Genomic DNA, 16,621 nt, shown 5'->3' with positions numbered 1-16,621 from the left:
AAGTAGCATTTCTTCTCAGAAATTGTACTTTTTTACCAGTAGTTGGATTTATCAATCGCATATTGATGTGATAGCCGTCATCACCTCTCCAGAATAATATCGGATATTGTAATGCATCATAACAACGGTGTAGCTCGGAAACACGCTGAAGTTGTTCGTTTCTACGGTGCAGTACAATATCTCGCGATTCAAACTGTTCGCCAACAATGACGATTGCCACCTCATCGATTGTTGGTGCGTTGAATCGTCTGGCATGCTGCCCCATCGGCATTTTGTCTGCTCTGATGACGATTCGATGGTTATCAGACGGCATGCGGTCCAATGCGATTTTGAACAATCGAATCAATTCATTGTGCTCATGGAGAAATCTTTGCAAATTTAGTACGATTTCTCGCCTTGTGCCGGTCGCAATTTCACATCGTTGATTTAGTTGGTCAGTTTCATTACCGATGAAATATATTTGCAAAAATTGATAGTCGGCATCGGCAAATGGTATGAGCGAGCCTGCTCGATGGTATATTTGTCCCTGAATCTGCAGAATAAAAATGTCAAATGTTTCACTGGAAATTCCATGCAAAGTAATCACCTTGAACGTCGGCATAAATGGATCTCTAATGATCTTTGTGGCACCAAAAGAAGTCATTTGAAAGCATGAATTGTACGCTTGTATGTTCTGCAAGAAATGCTTAGACGTCGGCGATTCTCCAGTGAGCAAGGAATGTAATGGTTCTGGTGGCGGTTCCAATGCAGGCAGTTTCACTTTGCCACTGGAGCAGCACATGCCAGCTGTTTCTCCTCGAAATTTCGCTGCATTGCAATGCGTACAAATAATATCCATTGCTCCAATGGCACCATGCAGGCTGTAGTCGCAGTCAGGATCGTAGTGAAAGCCAACATGTTCCATTTGATCGCGAAGGCGGACCGGAACTCGGACCGGAACTCGGCCCTTGGCCGTTGATTGTCGGCGAATTCAGCTCTAATCTGTGCACGCCGCTCTCTGTACACCGCTCTACCTCGGGCATTCACTTCAGCGCGCTGCTCTTCGTTTTGATTTCTTCTTAATATTGACATTCGACGTGAATCACTCGTATGCCTGCCAACCGTATTACGTTGGCGTAGTCGAGGCATTTTCTAGAGTATGCATATTTGAAGTACATAAATAAAAATGTAAAAATTAACCTAAAACTACATCTTAAACTACACACGCATATGCAATAAGACCCACCAACAGTGTATTTGCAAACCGCATGGAAGCACTAACGAAACAATAACAATACTCACGTGCTTTGTGTGTGTTGCACGGTCAGCAGAAAAACACAAAATCGGTTCGAATAAATGTAACAAATCGATGGAATTAAATCTGGAAAAAACACACAATGTTGAAACACTTTTTTTTACACACACCGCGCATTTTCAAGCGACAATCGAACCGCATGGCATCACATACGAAACAACAACAATACTCACTTGATTTGTGTTGTACGCAGAATGTTAATCACGTTGAAATCAGAGAAAAATACACACAATTTTAAAATATGTCAATAGAAAGAACAAAAAGGCAAATACGATCAACATGCGATGTCAATGTTTTTTATTAGTTGTAAACATCCGCCAGTTGTTTCTGTTTATTAGTAAAAGGCATTTGACAGGACTACCAATCTTGCGGCAAAACATTATTTCATTAGAAGTTGTATAGGCGGGATGTATGATTTTTTTTTTTTGTTTTTTTTGCAAAACGTGCAATGATACACACATTAAATTTCTTATGTGCACCCTCCAAACAGACCCCAATCACCCCTGAAAATTTCATTGAAATCGGGCAAGCCGTCTAGGAGGAGTATGCGAACAGGAAGTTTTGCCACTTAATTTTATATATAAGATTCATAATAACAAGTTTCGCACGCATCTTTCGCACCTCTGTTGTCACGGTTAACCAATGGCCGAAACTGACGTTTTGTCAAAGAGTCAATCTGTCGAAGCACTGTCGCGACGACAAAGCGTCACAACATTGTGTTGCTGGTAGAAAATCCGAGCTGTACCGAAAGAAATTAACAAACGATAACCGATTGTTACCGCTTCCCTTGCTGCTCGAAAAGCTTCGCCAACAAGCTAGCGTATATATGTATGTTTTTGTATGAGCTAGCATATGTTACAATTAAAACCGGTTTTTAGACGTAACGCGTTTTTCCTAGTTAGAACTAGTTGTCTCACCGAGCTGTAGTTAAAACTAAAATTAGATAAAATAATTTAAAATTTATTTTAATTTAATAATTTTATAATAATTTAATAATTTTAATCTAAAAAAATTATAAAATTTCAAAAGGAAAGGACAGGATTTATTTGTTATTGCAAGACAAACTATTGTGGCATTTCTAATTGCATAGATAACCACTTTTCTTGCAGAGACACCTTTTTGATATACATTAGGCTGTTCTTACTTTGTATGGGAAAATTATTTTATTCGAAATTTTTGTCACGAAAGCTGAAAATAGTTGAGACTTGATAAGAAAATGAATCTACGAAAATTTCACGCTTCTCGGACCACGCCTTATAGTGCCGATAGAAAATTGTATTATTAATTGCACGTCAGTCATACCCCAATGGTATCTTCGTTGAATTATGTATGATACATAACAAAAAATTATTTACATTTCACAAATTATTATTTTATATTGCTTCATTCGAGTTTATTTCGTCTCTTACTATATCAAATTATCAATACATTGAATTAAGACAACATTTTTTTTGTTAAAATAAATTTCCAAAATCTATATTTCTCAATTGATGACAACTTACCGTTTCGTCTAGACGCCTTTTGCTAACACTTACGCTATTGTTTTGGTATTGTTTGCACTATGATTCTTTGATGAGCAAGATAGTACCGTTACACCGTCTCGGCGTCAATGCTTTTTGGCGTTTCTCATTTTACGGTGAGCTCATTCTGTTTATATTTACAAGCAAGAAAGAGTGACTTGAAGTGAAATGGATTTAAGAAATAAAAATAAAATATTTTTGGTTGGTTCGATCAACTTGAGTATTCTGGGCTCGAAACTACCATCAAATAAGCAAGTGCTACAGGTACTTTTTTATACTCTCGCAACAAAGTTGCTAAAGAGAGTATTATAGTTTTGTTCACATAACGGTTGTTTGTAAGTCCTAAAACTAAAAGAGTCAGATATAGGGTTATATATACCAAAGTGATCAGGATGACGAGTAGAGTTGAAATCCGGATGTCCGTCCGTCTGTCCGTCCGTCCGTCTGTCCGTCCGTCCGTGCAAGCTGTAACTTGAGTAAAAATTGAGATATCGTGATGAAACTTGGTACACGTATTTCTTGGCTCCATAAGAAGGTTAAGTTCGAAGATGGGCAAAATCGGCCCACTGCCACGCCCACAAAATGGCGGAAACCGAAAACCTATAAAGTGTCATAACTAAGCCATAAATAAAGATATTCAAGTGAAATTTGGCACAAAGGATCGCATTAGGGAGGGGCATATTTGGACGTAATTTTTTTGGAAAAGTGGGCGTGGCCCCGCCCCCTACTAAGTTTTTTGTATATATCTCGGAAACTACTATAGCTATGTCAACCAAACTCTACAGAATCGTTTTCTTTAAGCATTTCCATATACAGTTCAAAAATGGAAGAAATCGGATAATAACCACGCCCACCTCCCATACAAAGGTTATGTTCAAAATCACTAAAAGTGCGTTAACCGACTAAAAAAAAACGTCAGAAACACAAAATTTTACGGAAGAATTGGCAGAAGGAAGCTGCACCCAGGCTTTTTTTAAAAATTGAAAATGGGCGTGGCGTCGCCCACTTATGGACCAAAAACCATATCTCAGGAACTACTCGACCGATTTCAATGAAATTCGGTACATAATATTTTCTTAGCACCCTGATGACATGTACGAAATATGGGTGAAATCGGTTCACAACCACGCCTTCTTCCAATATAACGCTTATTTGAATTCCATCTGATGTCTTCTCTGTATAATATATACATTAGGAACCAATGATGATAGCGGAATAAAGCTTTACACAAATACGGTATTTGAGCTGAGGTATCACGTTTAAAAAAATATGTAAATGACGGATAAGGAATCTCGATTATCACTTTATCATGCGAGAGTATAAAATGTTCGGTGACACCCGAACTTAGCCCTTCCTTACTTGTTTTATATTCGTGTAGTAAAGTTATCTGTGTGTGAAAGTGCAAATCTTGTAATTCGAGAAGTACTAATATTTTGGGAAAAGGCTCGTTTGCCCACTAAAGAAAAGCACCATTGCACTAAAAAATTGCAAAAATTGTATGACGGTGATTCTTACCGTGAAAAAGAAAAAGCTTTTATTAAAAATTTGGACAATTTATTTGATGTTGCGCATGCAAATGTTATGAAACTCGTAAAGGTTGAAGAAGATAGGCTTTTTCTTCTCGGACAAAGACAGCAGGGTCGTGTTTGTTACCTTGGATCAGTCGATTTCAATTTATGTCAAAAAGGCAAACAAGAAGGCATGATGAAGAAGAACGTCGGGAGCGAAATATTGCTGAACAAAAAATTCAACCGGGAGAAATATCATTTAGCAGTATTTCTGATGATTCAAACGAAGTGGATAGTGATCAAGCCGAAGCTATACCGTCACTGAAGAAATCGAGAGAAGTCAAGAGAGGCCAAAAACATTTTATAACGGCAAATTAGTTTCCGTCCTAGATCGATGCCAAGTAAGTGTACGGAATGCAGTTTATATATTACAAGCGGCTGCAGAAGCTCTTGGCCACAATGTTGACGACTTGGTTATAACTCAAACGTCAATTTATCATCAAAAAAAACACCTGCGCTCTGTGCAAGCTGAGCTGACTAAAGAGTTTAAATCATCACTTCCGCCATTCCTTGTTGTGCATTGGGATGGTAAGATGCTGCCATCATTAAGTAAGTACAAATTTGATTTTATTTACAAAGATTAGAGGCAGGTATCTAAAAATAACATACATTTTATAATCAAGATGTCCATGATAAGAGTGCTGAGCGGTTGCCAATAGTTGTTTCAGGAATGGACCATGACCAACTTCTTGTCATTTCAAAACTGCCAAATTCAACGGGCAAAGAACAAGCAATAGCAGTATATAATGCGTTGGAGGAGTGGAATGTATCGAAGAAAGTGCAAGCATTATGCTGTGACACTACAGCTTCAAACACTGGCCGATTGAGTGGTGCCTGTGTGCTCTTAGAGCAAATGCTTGATAGAGAGATGCTTTATCTCCCTTGTCGACACCATAAATTTGAGATAGTACTGAGAGGAGTGTTTGAAGCTAAACTTCCACACTTCACATCAAGCCCCGATATTCCGTTATTTAAAGAATTTAAGAAATCTTGGTCAAAGCTTGACAGAGAAAAATATCAAAGTGGTATGGAGGATGAACATTGCCGTGAAAGCATTAACGATGTAATCGATGACATTGCTTTTGCTGCACAACAATTAAAAAAAGTCTAGTTAGAGAAGACTATCGAGAGCTTTTAGAATTGAAATTAATCTTCTTGGATATAAAAAGCGATACACGAATCCGACTTCGTCCACCAGTAGCAATGCATCAAGCCAGATGGATGGCACGCGCTATTTACTGTTTAAAAATATTCCTGTTCCGAGCTCAATATCCTATGCAGGAAGAACAAAAAGCAGCACTAGCTGATGTCTGCATTTTCATAGTGCGATTTTATATTAAGATTTGGTTCAAATGCTCCGACGCTACTGCTGCTCCCGTTGACGATTTAAATATAATAAAAAGTTTAAAATATTATGAAAGCATTGATTTTACAACCAGCGACGCTGCACTGCGAAAATTGTCTAAACATTTATGGTATTTGACAGAGGAAGCAGCCGCTTTAGCCTTTTTTGATGACAGACTATCAGTAGAGACAAAAGTCAAAATGGTCAGTGCTCTTAAAAAACCCGGCAGATGAGATGGATGCAAAAAACTTATTGTAAGTTCACAAGACATGGGACAATTGTTAGGTATACTATGAGAATAATACTCTTAAATTTTTATTTTATTCTGAAATTATTGTCTTACAGACGAGACCATGGAGCATTTCATATCTTCCAACAGTCTCAAATTGTTTTCAAGGCTGCAGATAGATACCAGCTTTTTGGATTTCAACCCAGAAACATGGCAGACGCAGGCTTCATATATGGATGGCAAAAAATAATAAACTCTCTAAAAGTAGTTAACGACACTGCAGAAAGAGCCGTAAAACTAATGCAAGATTACCATGGATTGCTAACCAAAAATGAAAGTGATTGGCGTTATATTTTGCAATGCTCACAAGAACATAGGAAAATGTATGAAATTTTCGTAGATTCATTTTCTTATCAAGTCTCAACTATTTTCAGCTTTCGTGATAAAAATTTCGAATAAAAATTTTTAACGAACAGGCTAATATACATCCTTTCTTGCACACGCAGCGAATAAATCCTTGGCCTGTTCCTATGGCCGTTTCCTTAGCAACAGTTTTCAAAAGTAAATTTGTATTCGGTACATCTTCTTCACGCAAAAATTTTTCTTTGCACTTGTCAAATTCTGGCCTGAAACGCACATTTAAATAGGTTACCCATTGGCGATATAATGAGAACAAAAGAATATAATTAAGTTTGATAAAACAATGAAGTAACGCGTATGTTCATACCTGCAATATAATTTTTCAAGCGTTCCATATTTCGTCCTTATCTTGTGAAAACCTTGATCATCCTCTTGAAAAACCACTCCGACTATATTACGTAGATCAGCTTTTGCTCTGTCAACATTAGGGATTTGTATAATTACATTATCTCCGATTTCTGCTGGAACGTGTATTGCATCTGATGTTAATGTCATTTTCTTGGCCTGTTTTTTTAAATTTTGATGTTCTGTTTCTCTAGATGCCATTATTTGTCGATTCATATTGTTTACAATTTCAAGGTCTTTGTCGTGTGGTGGTATTATAAGAGGTTCAGCGGTCGTAGAGGCTTCATCTTCAATGCCATATTCTCTTGTTTCTGGTACAATTGGCGATTCTCTATTTGTTTTGGACGAACTTTCTACATCTTTTGGTTGGGCTTCAGTTATAATCAGATGCTGTCCACTGCAACTAGCTACAGGCTCGGATTCTGCATTATCTGTATTCCGTCATATTTGTTTAATTCAACTCATTTTCAAAATCCTCTTCATCTCGTATATCCTCAATAACATCTCGAGGCAAAATCGAAGTCATAAGCCCTACTCGCGGTTTGATACCAAACACTGCTTTGTATGGTGACTGTTTAATACCGTAACGAAGTGCCCGATTTTTCATAAACTGCACAAAACGAATACCATTTAACCAATTTGTAGTATTGTTATCTAGCATTCATGAAGCTAAAATTTTCTCCACGTCTTGGTCAGCCCTTTCAACAGATTCTTGGCTTTGGTTGTGTCTTGGATTTCCATGGACCAGTTTACACTCGGGCCAAAATGAAACGAGCTCATTTATGACAGAATTTACAAATTCTCTGCCGTTATCGGAGTGTAAGATCCAAGGAGCAGCAAATGTTAAAAATATATCAGTCAATTGATACGCCACCTCGGCGGCTCTCTTATTTTTCAGTGCACGTAACAAAACAAATTTTGTCAAATGGTCCTGATACTTATACCATTATAAACTTGAATCCCCGATCTCCTTGTGTTTGCATGTCGATAAGATCGACTTAGCAACGACTGTTCATTTCAGAATGTATTATGGGTTTTGAAACAAGTCCTTTTTTCTTCATACTCTTTTTACGCTGACAAGTTTCGCACATAGAGAGAAAAATATTTATCATTTCTAACGTTATGTTTGCATATTTTCGAGAAGTTTCATTTTTCAGTCTATCCCGACCACCATGTCCGATGGCCACATGAGCTGCTTCAATTATGTCAAAAATTTCATCTACATACAAGTAGTACTTCATGGGCTCCTGTTTAGTCACTAATTTTCGTATACCACAAATATTAATTACCTTAAATCGCTTCAGTCTCCTGTATTGTTTTCGAGATTTTGAACAGCTAGTTGTGCTTCTTCAATTTCGTCCACTAATTTATCATAGACTTCTTTTATCACAATATTAAAGTGGTCTTCTTTTTTTTCGTGATCTCGAATCGCTAATAATTTGTTTAAAAACTCCTCTTCCGAACAAATACTGGACAAGCAAACAAACATACATATGCGTACACATGTGAATATGTCACCAACAAAAAATTGAAGCATTGTTCTACAAAAACAACAATTGTCTAAATAGCAGAAGCATCACAAGTCAATACGGCAGCCGAATTGGCGAAGCCCAAATATAGTAAATTTTACTACAAAAACGATTTCATTCATAAATGCAAGCGCAAATTACACAAGCGACCTCGCTTCATTCATAAAAACAGACGCCGTAACATCTCCCCGAGCATGCCTTTGCCTACAAGCGTCTTTTCGCGACGATGGCAAAAGCTAAAAACCATAAATTGAACATCTTCTTGTGTTTGTTCTAAGAAAGAAGTGAAAAAGCGGCAACATAGCTGTTGTCGATTTACAATATTTGTCAATTCTAAAATAGTTATTTTTCTGTAGCTCGCAAAAATCAGCGTCGATATGTATTCACGCTCATACGTATACATACATACATATTTACGCAAGTTTGTAGGCAAAGCTGTTACAGCGGCAAGGAAAGTGGTGACAATCGGCGGCCATTAGTTTATTTTTTTCGGCACAACTCCGATTTTCTATCATCATACAAGTACTGAACACAATGAGCGCGACAGACTGCAAACGACATCTGTCAAATATTAGAATACACACGTTCTTACTGTGTCCATAAGAACGTGTGTAAGATTTCAACGAAATGAAAACAGAAATTTATCACAATGAGCAAGTCAAATGTCATATTCTCACTACTCATTTAGATATAAAGGCTCCGTACGCGAGTCATGCCGATGTGACGATATCAACATCAACAAGAATTGGCGATTTGTATGCAATACATAGAATGCAAAATCAACCCTAGCGATATTCATAATAGTAAAAAATTTAATTTAATTGCCATTTATATATCACCAAATTCATTGATGAGAGATATAAAATTGTTCATCGCTAAAGCTTTATTACCGTTGTCAACTGCAGGTTCGCAAGCTTTTGCAGATATTATCGGATAACCAGTAGAGTATAGCGAACAACCGGTACTCCTTGCGGCCGATTTCAATGTAAATTTCTCATTGCCAGAAGCTGAACCATTACTGGCATTCCTCAGAGAGAAATTTTCATTAGAAATGATCAATGGAAGAAATGATCGTACGACAAAAGGAGGTACGACTATTGATGCGGTATTCGCGAGAAATATAGATAAAATAGATGTACATAAGACATTTCATATCGTATTTTAGTTATCATAATCCAATTGTAAATATTATAGATATCAATCCGTCAGAACCCAGAAATGATAATTGAATTAGACTTTGCTTTATAAAATGTGCATAATAAATTTATAAAATGTGAATTTAAGAAAGTGTTGGTCACTCCACCATATTTTTATCCTTTCCCTCTCGCTAGTTTTCTTTCATAGAAAATGATATGCATTTCTTGGAATATCACTAAGAAGTATAACTTCTTCCGCGCGTAGGGACTCCACGCACCTTTTTTTTTGTTTGATAGTCGGAAAAATAGGTTCCTAATCACCTCTAAGAAAGCCTCTCCAAGCGTGAGTACTTAATTGAAAAGATAGAAAAATTTATATCTCGATTCCAACTACTTGAAAATATATCTGGTTCCTTAGATTTTGTAGGAAATTAAATGCGCTAAAAAAAAGTCTCCTTTGAGTTTTTCGTAAACCCAACCGTTTAAAAGATATTAACAGTTAAAGTGTGATTATTTCTGAGGATATTTTTTATTTCTTATGAATTTTATAACTCAATGAAAAAAAATCATTAAGAATGTCTTGTAGGAAATTTACTGCTCTATAAAAATGGTCTCATATGATTTTTCGATTAAGTTAAGCGTTTACGAGATAGTCATCGTCAAACATCAATGCATATTAGGGTGGATAAAAAAAAAATATATATTTTTTTTCGTTTGGTGCTCTGAAAAATAGGTTCCTAGACATCTCTAAGAGCCTCTCCAAAAACCTATGAGTTTCATCATTCGCAATGATTTTTTGAAGTGAAACTTCTTTACGCGCGCTTGGCTTGGGTAGTAAGCTGACGAACGCGTAACGAAAACTGTGATCAGGCGAGGCGAACGTCCGAAATGCTTTGCTCACGTTTGCTCACTTCACGAAATGTTTTATTCAATTCCAATCACTGAGCGAAACACAGCGTTGAGTAAAAATCAGCTAATGTTGACGAACCGCTCATTCGCGTACAATGTGAGCCTTCGGTCCGAAATGCTTTGCTCACGTTTGCTCACTTCACGAAATGTTTAGCTCACTTTCGCTCAGTGATTGGACTTAAATAGAAACTTTTGCGTATGAGCTGATTCAAGGAAAAAGTGAGTTTTGCAGTTCCTGGTATGTATCAGAGATCATATCTTTACAAGATGAATTTCCTGGTATGTATCAGAGAACTGCAAAACTCACTTTTTCCTTGAATCAGCTCATACGCAAAAGTTTCTACATTTCGTGAAGTGAGCAAACGTGAGCAAATTTACTATATTTAAGTCCAATCACTGAGCGAAAGTGAAAATGTTGCTCTATCACGAGTTACCAGTATTGACGGACTCTACATAGTACCAAAAGACAATAATAGATTTTATCATGGGCCAAAAAATGATACATCGATCATATCTTTACAAGATGAATTTCGCCGATTATCGTTGAACACATTGTCAACAATAGGTAGAACGATTCTCGATTTTATGAATGACAGAAAAAAGTTGTCCATGGTTACTTTTAATTGCCAAAGTCTCAGAAAACACGTATCGGACTTGAGCGATCTCGCAATATCCTGTTTTTATCAGAAACCTGGTCAAATGACGATGAAAATATTGACATCCCGAATTTTGATTGTATTGCGAAATTCAAGCGTAAAAATGTTAGATCAGCAGGAGAAGCAATTTATCAGAAATCGAATGATACCTCGAATATAGTAACTTCGAACATGGACATTCTATTACGACATATTCGTGAAGTTGATATTGGTCAGTCATCAATTGGTGATATATGTGCTGCTCACTGTGTTTTGGACGATGGAACAAACATCATAATGGTAGTTGTTTACATTTCGCCCAATAACACAGTTAATAATATCATAAAGTTTATATACAGAAGACTTATGATTTATGGTCGCGTAGGTTCTGAAGAACTAGCAGAAAACTATCATACGTTGCCACTAATCTAAGCAGGAGATTTCAATATCAATTTCGCATCCGAAGATGGACAACTCTTGATAAACTTTCTACGAGATAAATTAGAATTACAAATGAATAATGACCGTAATGAGCCAACTACAAGACATGGAACAACAATCGATGCAGTTTTTTCTAGATTTCTGTCTAATTTTAATTCTAAAATATATGTATCGTATTTCTCGTATCATAAGCCTATTGTATCGGTTTTACAATTAACCACAGTAATTACTGATGTACCCAATAATGAAAATAACGAATAAAACAATGAAAAAAATAAAAGATCTATGCAAAAATATTAATTTACTAATGAAAACATAAAATAAATTTAAATATTTGTAGGAAATTAATATATGTATATGTGCATACATGTAAATATTGCACACACACATTCATATACAGTATGTCAAGAAACTCTTTACACACTGAAAATTTACAGCATTTTTTTACTTTGCATACAAAAACAAACACCTTCTGTTAAATTTTATCTAATTTTTTTAATGTAGAACTGTTGAATAGAATGTGTTTAGTTAATAAGTGCAAAAACAAATACAAAATATTGCAACGTTAAATATTAATTCAACTAAATAGTAGTTTACACATTTTTGACACTGTAAAGAAATTCTTTACACATTTTGTTTTTTGCTTGTGTTTTGTTTTTCTTGAAGAAAAAACGGTATTTTTACAGCTATCTATGATTTTGCAGTCATCGCCTTTTTGAATTCTTTCTCATTTAATTGTGAAATATTGATAAACCAAGCGTGAGTTAAAATGCCTGGAAAAAGATTGACCTTCGATGTAGTCCAATTGATTTATTACAATCACCAACTGGGAAAATCTGCGGCAGAATTATCAAAAATGTTTTGTGTCTCCAGAAAAACAATTTATAATGTTTTAAGTCGTGTGGAAAATGAAGGCATACTTGAAGCAAAAGGTGGAGGTGGCCGTAAGAAAAAGATTTGCGAACGGAATAACCGCCTAATCATGCGTAAGATCGACCAAAATCCCCGAATTTCTACCAGAACCCTTGCCAAAGAGCTGGAAGAAGAGTGTGGCACAGTCGTTTCACACCAAACAGTACGCCAAGCAATTCTGCGGCATAAGTACACTTCAAGAGTTGCTCGAAGGAAACCGCTGCTTTCCCAGATAAATGTTGAAAAACGTTATACTTTTGCTGTTAACCTGGTCAGCATGCCGGCAGATTATTGAGATGATCATGCTGTATTATAATGATGGACCAACCAGAGTATGGCGCAAGGCATTAACAGCGTTGGATCAGCGCAACATCATTCCGACTGTTAAATTTGGAAAATTGTCGGTTATGATTTGGGGATGCATCAGCAGTAAAGGGGTCGGAGAGCTGGCATTTATAGAAAATACTATGAATGCTGAGCAGTATCTCTCAATTCTCAAGACCCATTTGAAGCAGAGTGCCGAAAAATTTGGGTTTATTGCTGACAATAAGCCTAAATTTAAATTTTACCAGGATAATGACCCCAAGCATAAAGAGCTTAATGTGCGGTCATGGCTCCTTTATAACTGCCAAAAGGTGATTGACACACCTCCCCAGAGCCCAGACCTTAACCTAATTGAAAATTTATGGACACACTTAAAAAAAAAAGTGGCAAAAAGGCAGCCCCAAAATCGAACAGAGCTGAAAACGGCAGTGATTGAAGAGTGGCAAAAGATACCCTCTGAATATGACGTCCAAAAGCTAGTTAATTCAAAGAAAAAACGCCTCCAGCACGTAGTTAATGCTAAAGGGGGTCATACCAAATACTAAAGCTAGATTAAAATAGTATAAGTTATTAAATATGTTTATTAAACCGTAGCTAAAGCACTTTGTGCAAAGAGTTTCTTGAAAGTGACAAAAATGTATAAACTCATATTTTGTTGTTTTAAAATTTCCCCCTCGGTGTATTGTTTTTATTTTTGTGCATACTAATTTAAAATTCGCTAAATAATAGTTCTGCATTAAAAAAATAACTAAAGGCGTTATTTTTGCATGCAAAGTCAAAAAATATGTTTTTTTCCAGTGTGTAAAGAGTTTCTTGACAAACTGTATATACAAGTTAAATAAGTAAAACAATTATTATTATTTCAATTATTTATTTTATAATAATTTGGTGGACTACTGCTGCACCTTATGAGCTACAATTTATAACTAAAACTTAAATCTAAAGAAAAGTATATCTAGAGCCTATGTTTACTATTAGCTACGTGGCTTTGCATTGTTTCACTATTAATAGCATCAGGCGACCAATGCAGTGGCTGACGTGAGATAACGAATTTCCTTATCTTCTCAATATCTTCTGTTGTACTATTAATAATATCGAGCGACCAACGCAGTGGCTAGCGTGGGATAAGAATTTTGTTCACTCAAGCCACGCGTGAGTTCTCCGTCTGTGGATGAGCTATTTGAGTTAACTCCTCCCCTTCTAGTTGTAGGCCGTCCTCGGGCTTCCTCAGGCTGTCAATAACAATCTTTAGGGAAGATGCGCGTCTCTTTTCTTTTAATTTTTGGAGCACCTTCAAAATAGAAAATACAATAGCTATGATGAGGAGGATAGCCACGCTAAACGTTGCGGGCCTTGTTGTCAGTTTTTTTATCTATTTCTCCAATGTATTGTGGATTCTTGATGTTAAGCCATACCTACAAAGGCTTAAGATAGACTTAGAATTTCTTGGTGTCCAGTGATATTCAAGAACGCCGATGTCGCTGAGCTGGGATGTCGCCTAACAATATTCTTCATGTTCGAGAATAGAGACTCATTTATTTCGACTTCATCATCGAATGTCACCAGATATGTACCATAGATGGTTTTTCCGGAACTGTTGTCCATTTTTATAACAGCAGTTACATCATTTAAAATGATGATACCGTCGTCTATTACTTCCAATGGTTTTAGGTGGCTGGGACGAGTATTGCAATGTGCCGTGCCACCGGAGTGTAGTTGTTGAGCGCAAGTGGTGAAAGGTAATTTCTTGCAGAAAGTCTTAGTTAATGTATTGGTGCAGTTTCCAATTGGCAGGATCTTTTTGCCGCAATCTGCAACGTTGTTGCCTTTAGCGAAATGTAGTATTGTGCCGTTGTGTTCGACAGGAAAAAGAGTTATCTTTTTACAAACTAAGCTAGGTTCAGGATATTTAATTATGAAATGTATGAAATTATGATCTAGTATTACATTGACATATGCTACTTCCATTAAGTCTATTATTGTCATACCTGTAGAGTGCTCATTTAACATGTTTTCTGTATCTTTAGAATCGAGAATAAGAGGGTTAATAACGCGAATCTTTGCGAGTGTAATTGACAACAATAGTGTTTCAAGTTCTGAGATTAAGGTTCTATCCCTTGCGAGTAATGTTTCATAGAGGTGACCAGTGTCGATTTCTTTATCTTTTGCATAATTAACGATAGTATTTACGGTTTCTGTTAATTTGTTAATTCGTTCCTGTATCTGAGTATTTATTATTGCTTGTCTATCTATTGACTCAATTAGCTTTTGTTGATTGAATTTTAGTTTTTCAAAATCATCAAAATCGGGAGTTCCCGCAACCACTTTCAAAGCAGTTCCTAGAATATTAATACTCCTTGCTTGCCTATGGTGAATGTTAACTGTTTCTAAAAGTCTTTTTAAAATCTGATATAGGTCATGTAATATCAGATTCTAAAATTTTTTTCATATGCTACTGTGGAAAGTGTTTCATCAGTAATCTTGTTTCGCCAGCTATTTCTGAATACATGGTTAAATTAGATGAGTGTCTGAGATATTTAAAATGCTGCCAGATAACTACATTTCCATCGATTAGTGGGATGTAGTCCGAGTGTGTATAATCGGATAGTTTTGCAGTTGCTACAGTCACGAAAAACAGCACGGTCGATAGCCTAAATAGAAAAATATAGTTTAGAATAGAAAGTGGGATTTAGACTTATCTTAAATTGTCATTATGGACCTCTCTCCCTTTAATTAGAACCGCTGTTCCCAAGTCGGCTTCTATTGTAGCTTCTTCATACAGAGGCGTAAGTTTGTTGCCTAGCCTCTTATTTATTTTCATAAGTACTTTATCCCCTACCTGAAAAGTTCTGTTACGTCTTGTCTCATTATGTGTCCGTAGTTGTATTTCTTGACTCTTTTTTTAATTTTCTCTTATATCTGCTTCGAGATCTGGTGGGTGGGAGTGTATTACGTCGATTGGTCTCTTATTTATTATAGAGTGTACAGACTTACGAGTATTGAATTCAATTGTTGCTTGAAGTATTAATTCAACTGTGTCATTAATGTGTTTTTCAAGTTTCAAGCACCTAGCAATTTCCGCGAGGGTACTATGAAATCTCTCTATCTGTCCATTTGATGTACTATGGAGTGGTGGATAGTTTATAATTTGAACGTTAAAACTATTTTCCAGAAGTGATTTTATTGTTCCTGAATTTAAAGATGGCTCATTATCGCAAAATATAATTCTGGTATGCGCATAGAAATTCATAAGTTGTAAAATTGATGGTTCTATATCAATTACAGTTCTCGACGCTATAGGTTGTACTATGGCGAATTTTGAAAATTTATCGATACAAGTTAAGAAATATTTTTTATCTGTAGAAAATATGTCAATATGGAGTATTTCGCCTACATGAGAAGGAATAGGTGTTTCGCCGATAATATGTTTTTTCGGGTGTCGGACATATTTTGCTCTATTACAAATTTTGCAATTTGCAACTATTTCATTTATCACATGGGTCATCTTTGGGAAATAATAGTCTTGAAGTATTTGTTTGCTATTTTCTTGGGCTGCCCTGTGGGCCCTATTGTGTTCGGCGACTATTATCTCTTTTTGCTCATTCTTGTCGATAACGTCTATGACCATTTTTTTTGAGTGCCAAAATTTTGTTGTCGGGAAAATCTCTACGAGTTTACTTTGAATATGTGCTAAGATTGGTAATTCACACACGATTGCGTTAACCACATTCTTATTGACTGCGTCTTTTACTTTTTCTAGCAGACCCTTCCTGTCTGAAAAATTTATGATATGCCTTGTTTTTTGGCCAAACATAATTATAGTTTGTGTTGAGGAGACTGAGGTTTCTTCAATGATTATTTGATTCCGGAAGCAATTTACTGGTTTGTCAGTGGAGTCAATGACATATGTCAACGACATTTCGCTATGTACAGTGGCCATATCAGATAGTACATCTTCTTCTAAAGCATGTAAATTTTGCCTTGATAAAGCATCAGCAACAAAATTTTCTTTTC

The 16,621-nt window shown here is 36.2% G+C and overlaps 1 protein-coding gene across 1 annotated transcript in view; it reads right to left on the bottom strand.

The window, feature by feature from the left end:
- The window catches only part of LOC125779251 (uncharacterized), a 43,940-nt gene extending 42,062 nt beyond the window's left edge, over positions 1-1,878 (bottom strand). Inside the window, exons 1-2 of the mRNA XM_049459892.1 lie at positions 587-1,878; positions 37-532 (exon numbers count right to left, since the gene is read on the bottom strand). Of these exons, the coding sequence (XP_049315849.1) occupies positions 37-532; positions 587-904 (814 nt within the window). The 5' untranslated portion in view covers positions 905-1,878. The remainder of the gene's footprint in view (positions 1-36; positions 533-586) is intronic.
- Positions 1,879-16,621: the final 14,743 nt, after the last annotated feature.

This window comes from Bactrocera dorsalis, chromosome 6 (assembly GCF_023373825.1).
Source record: "Bactrocera dorsalis isolate Fly_Bdor chromosome 6, ASM2337382v1, whole genome shotgun sequence".
Lineage (NCBI taxonomy): Eukaryota > Metazoa > Arthropoda > Insecta > Diptera > Tephritidae > Bactrocera > Bactrocera dorsalis.
This window is presented reverse-complemented; position numbering and strand designations above follow the sequence as displayed.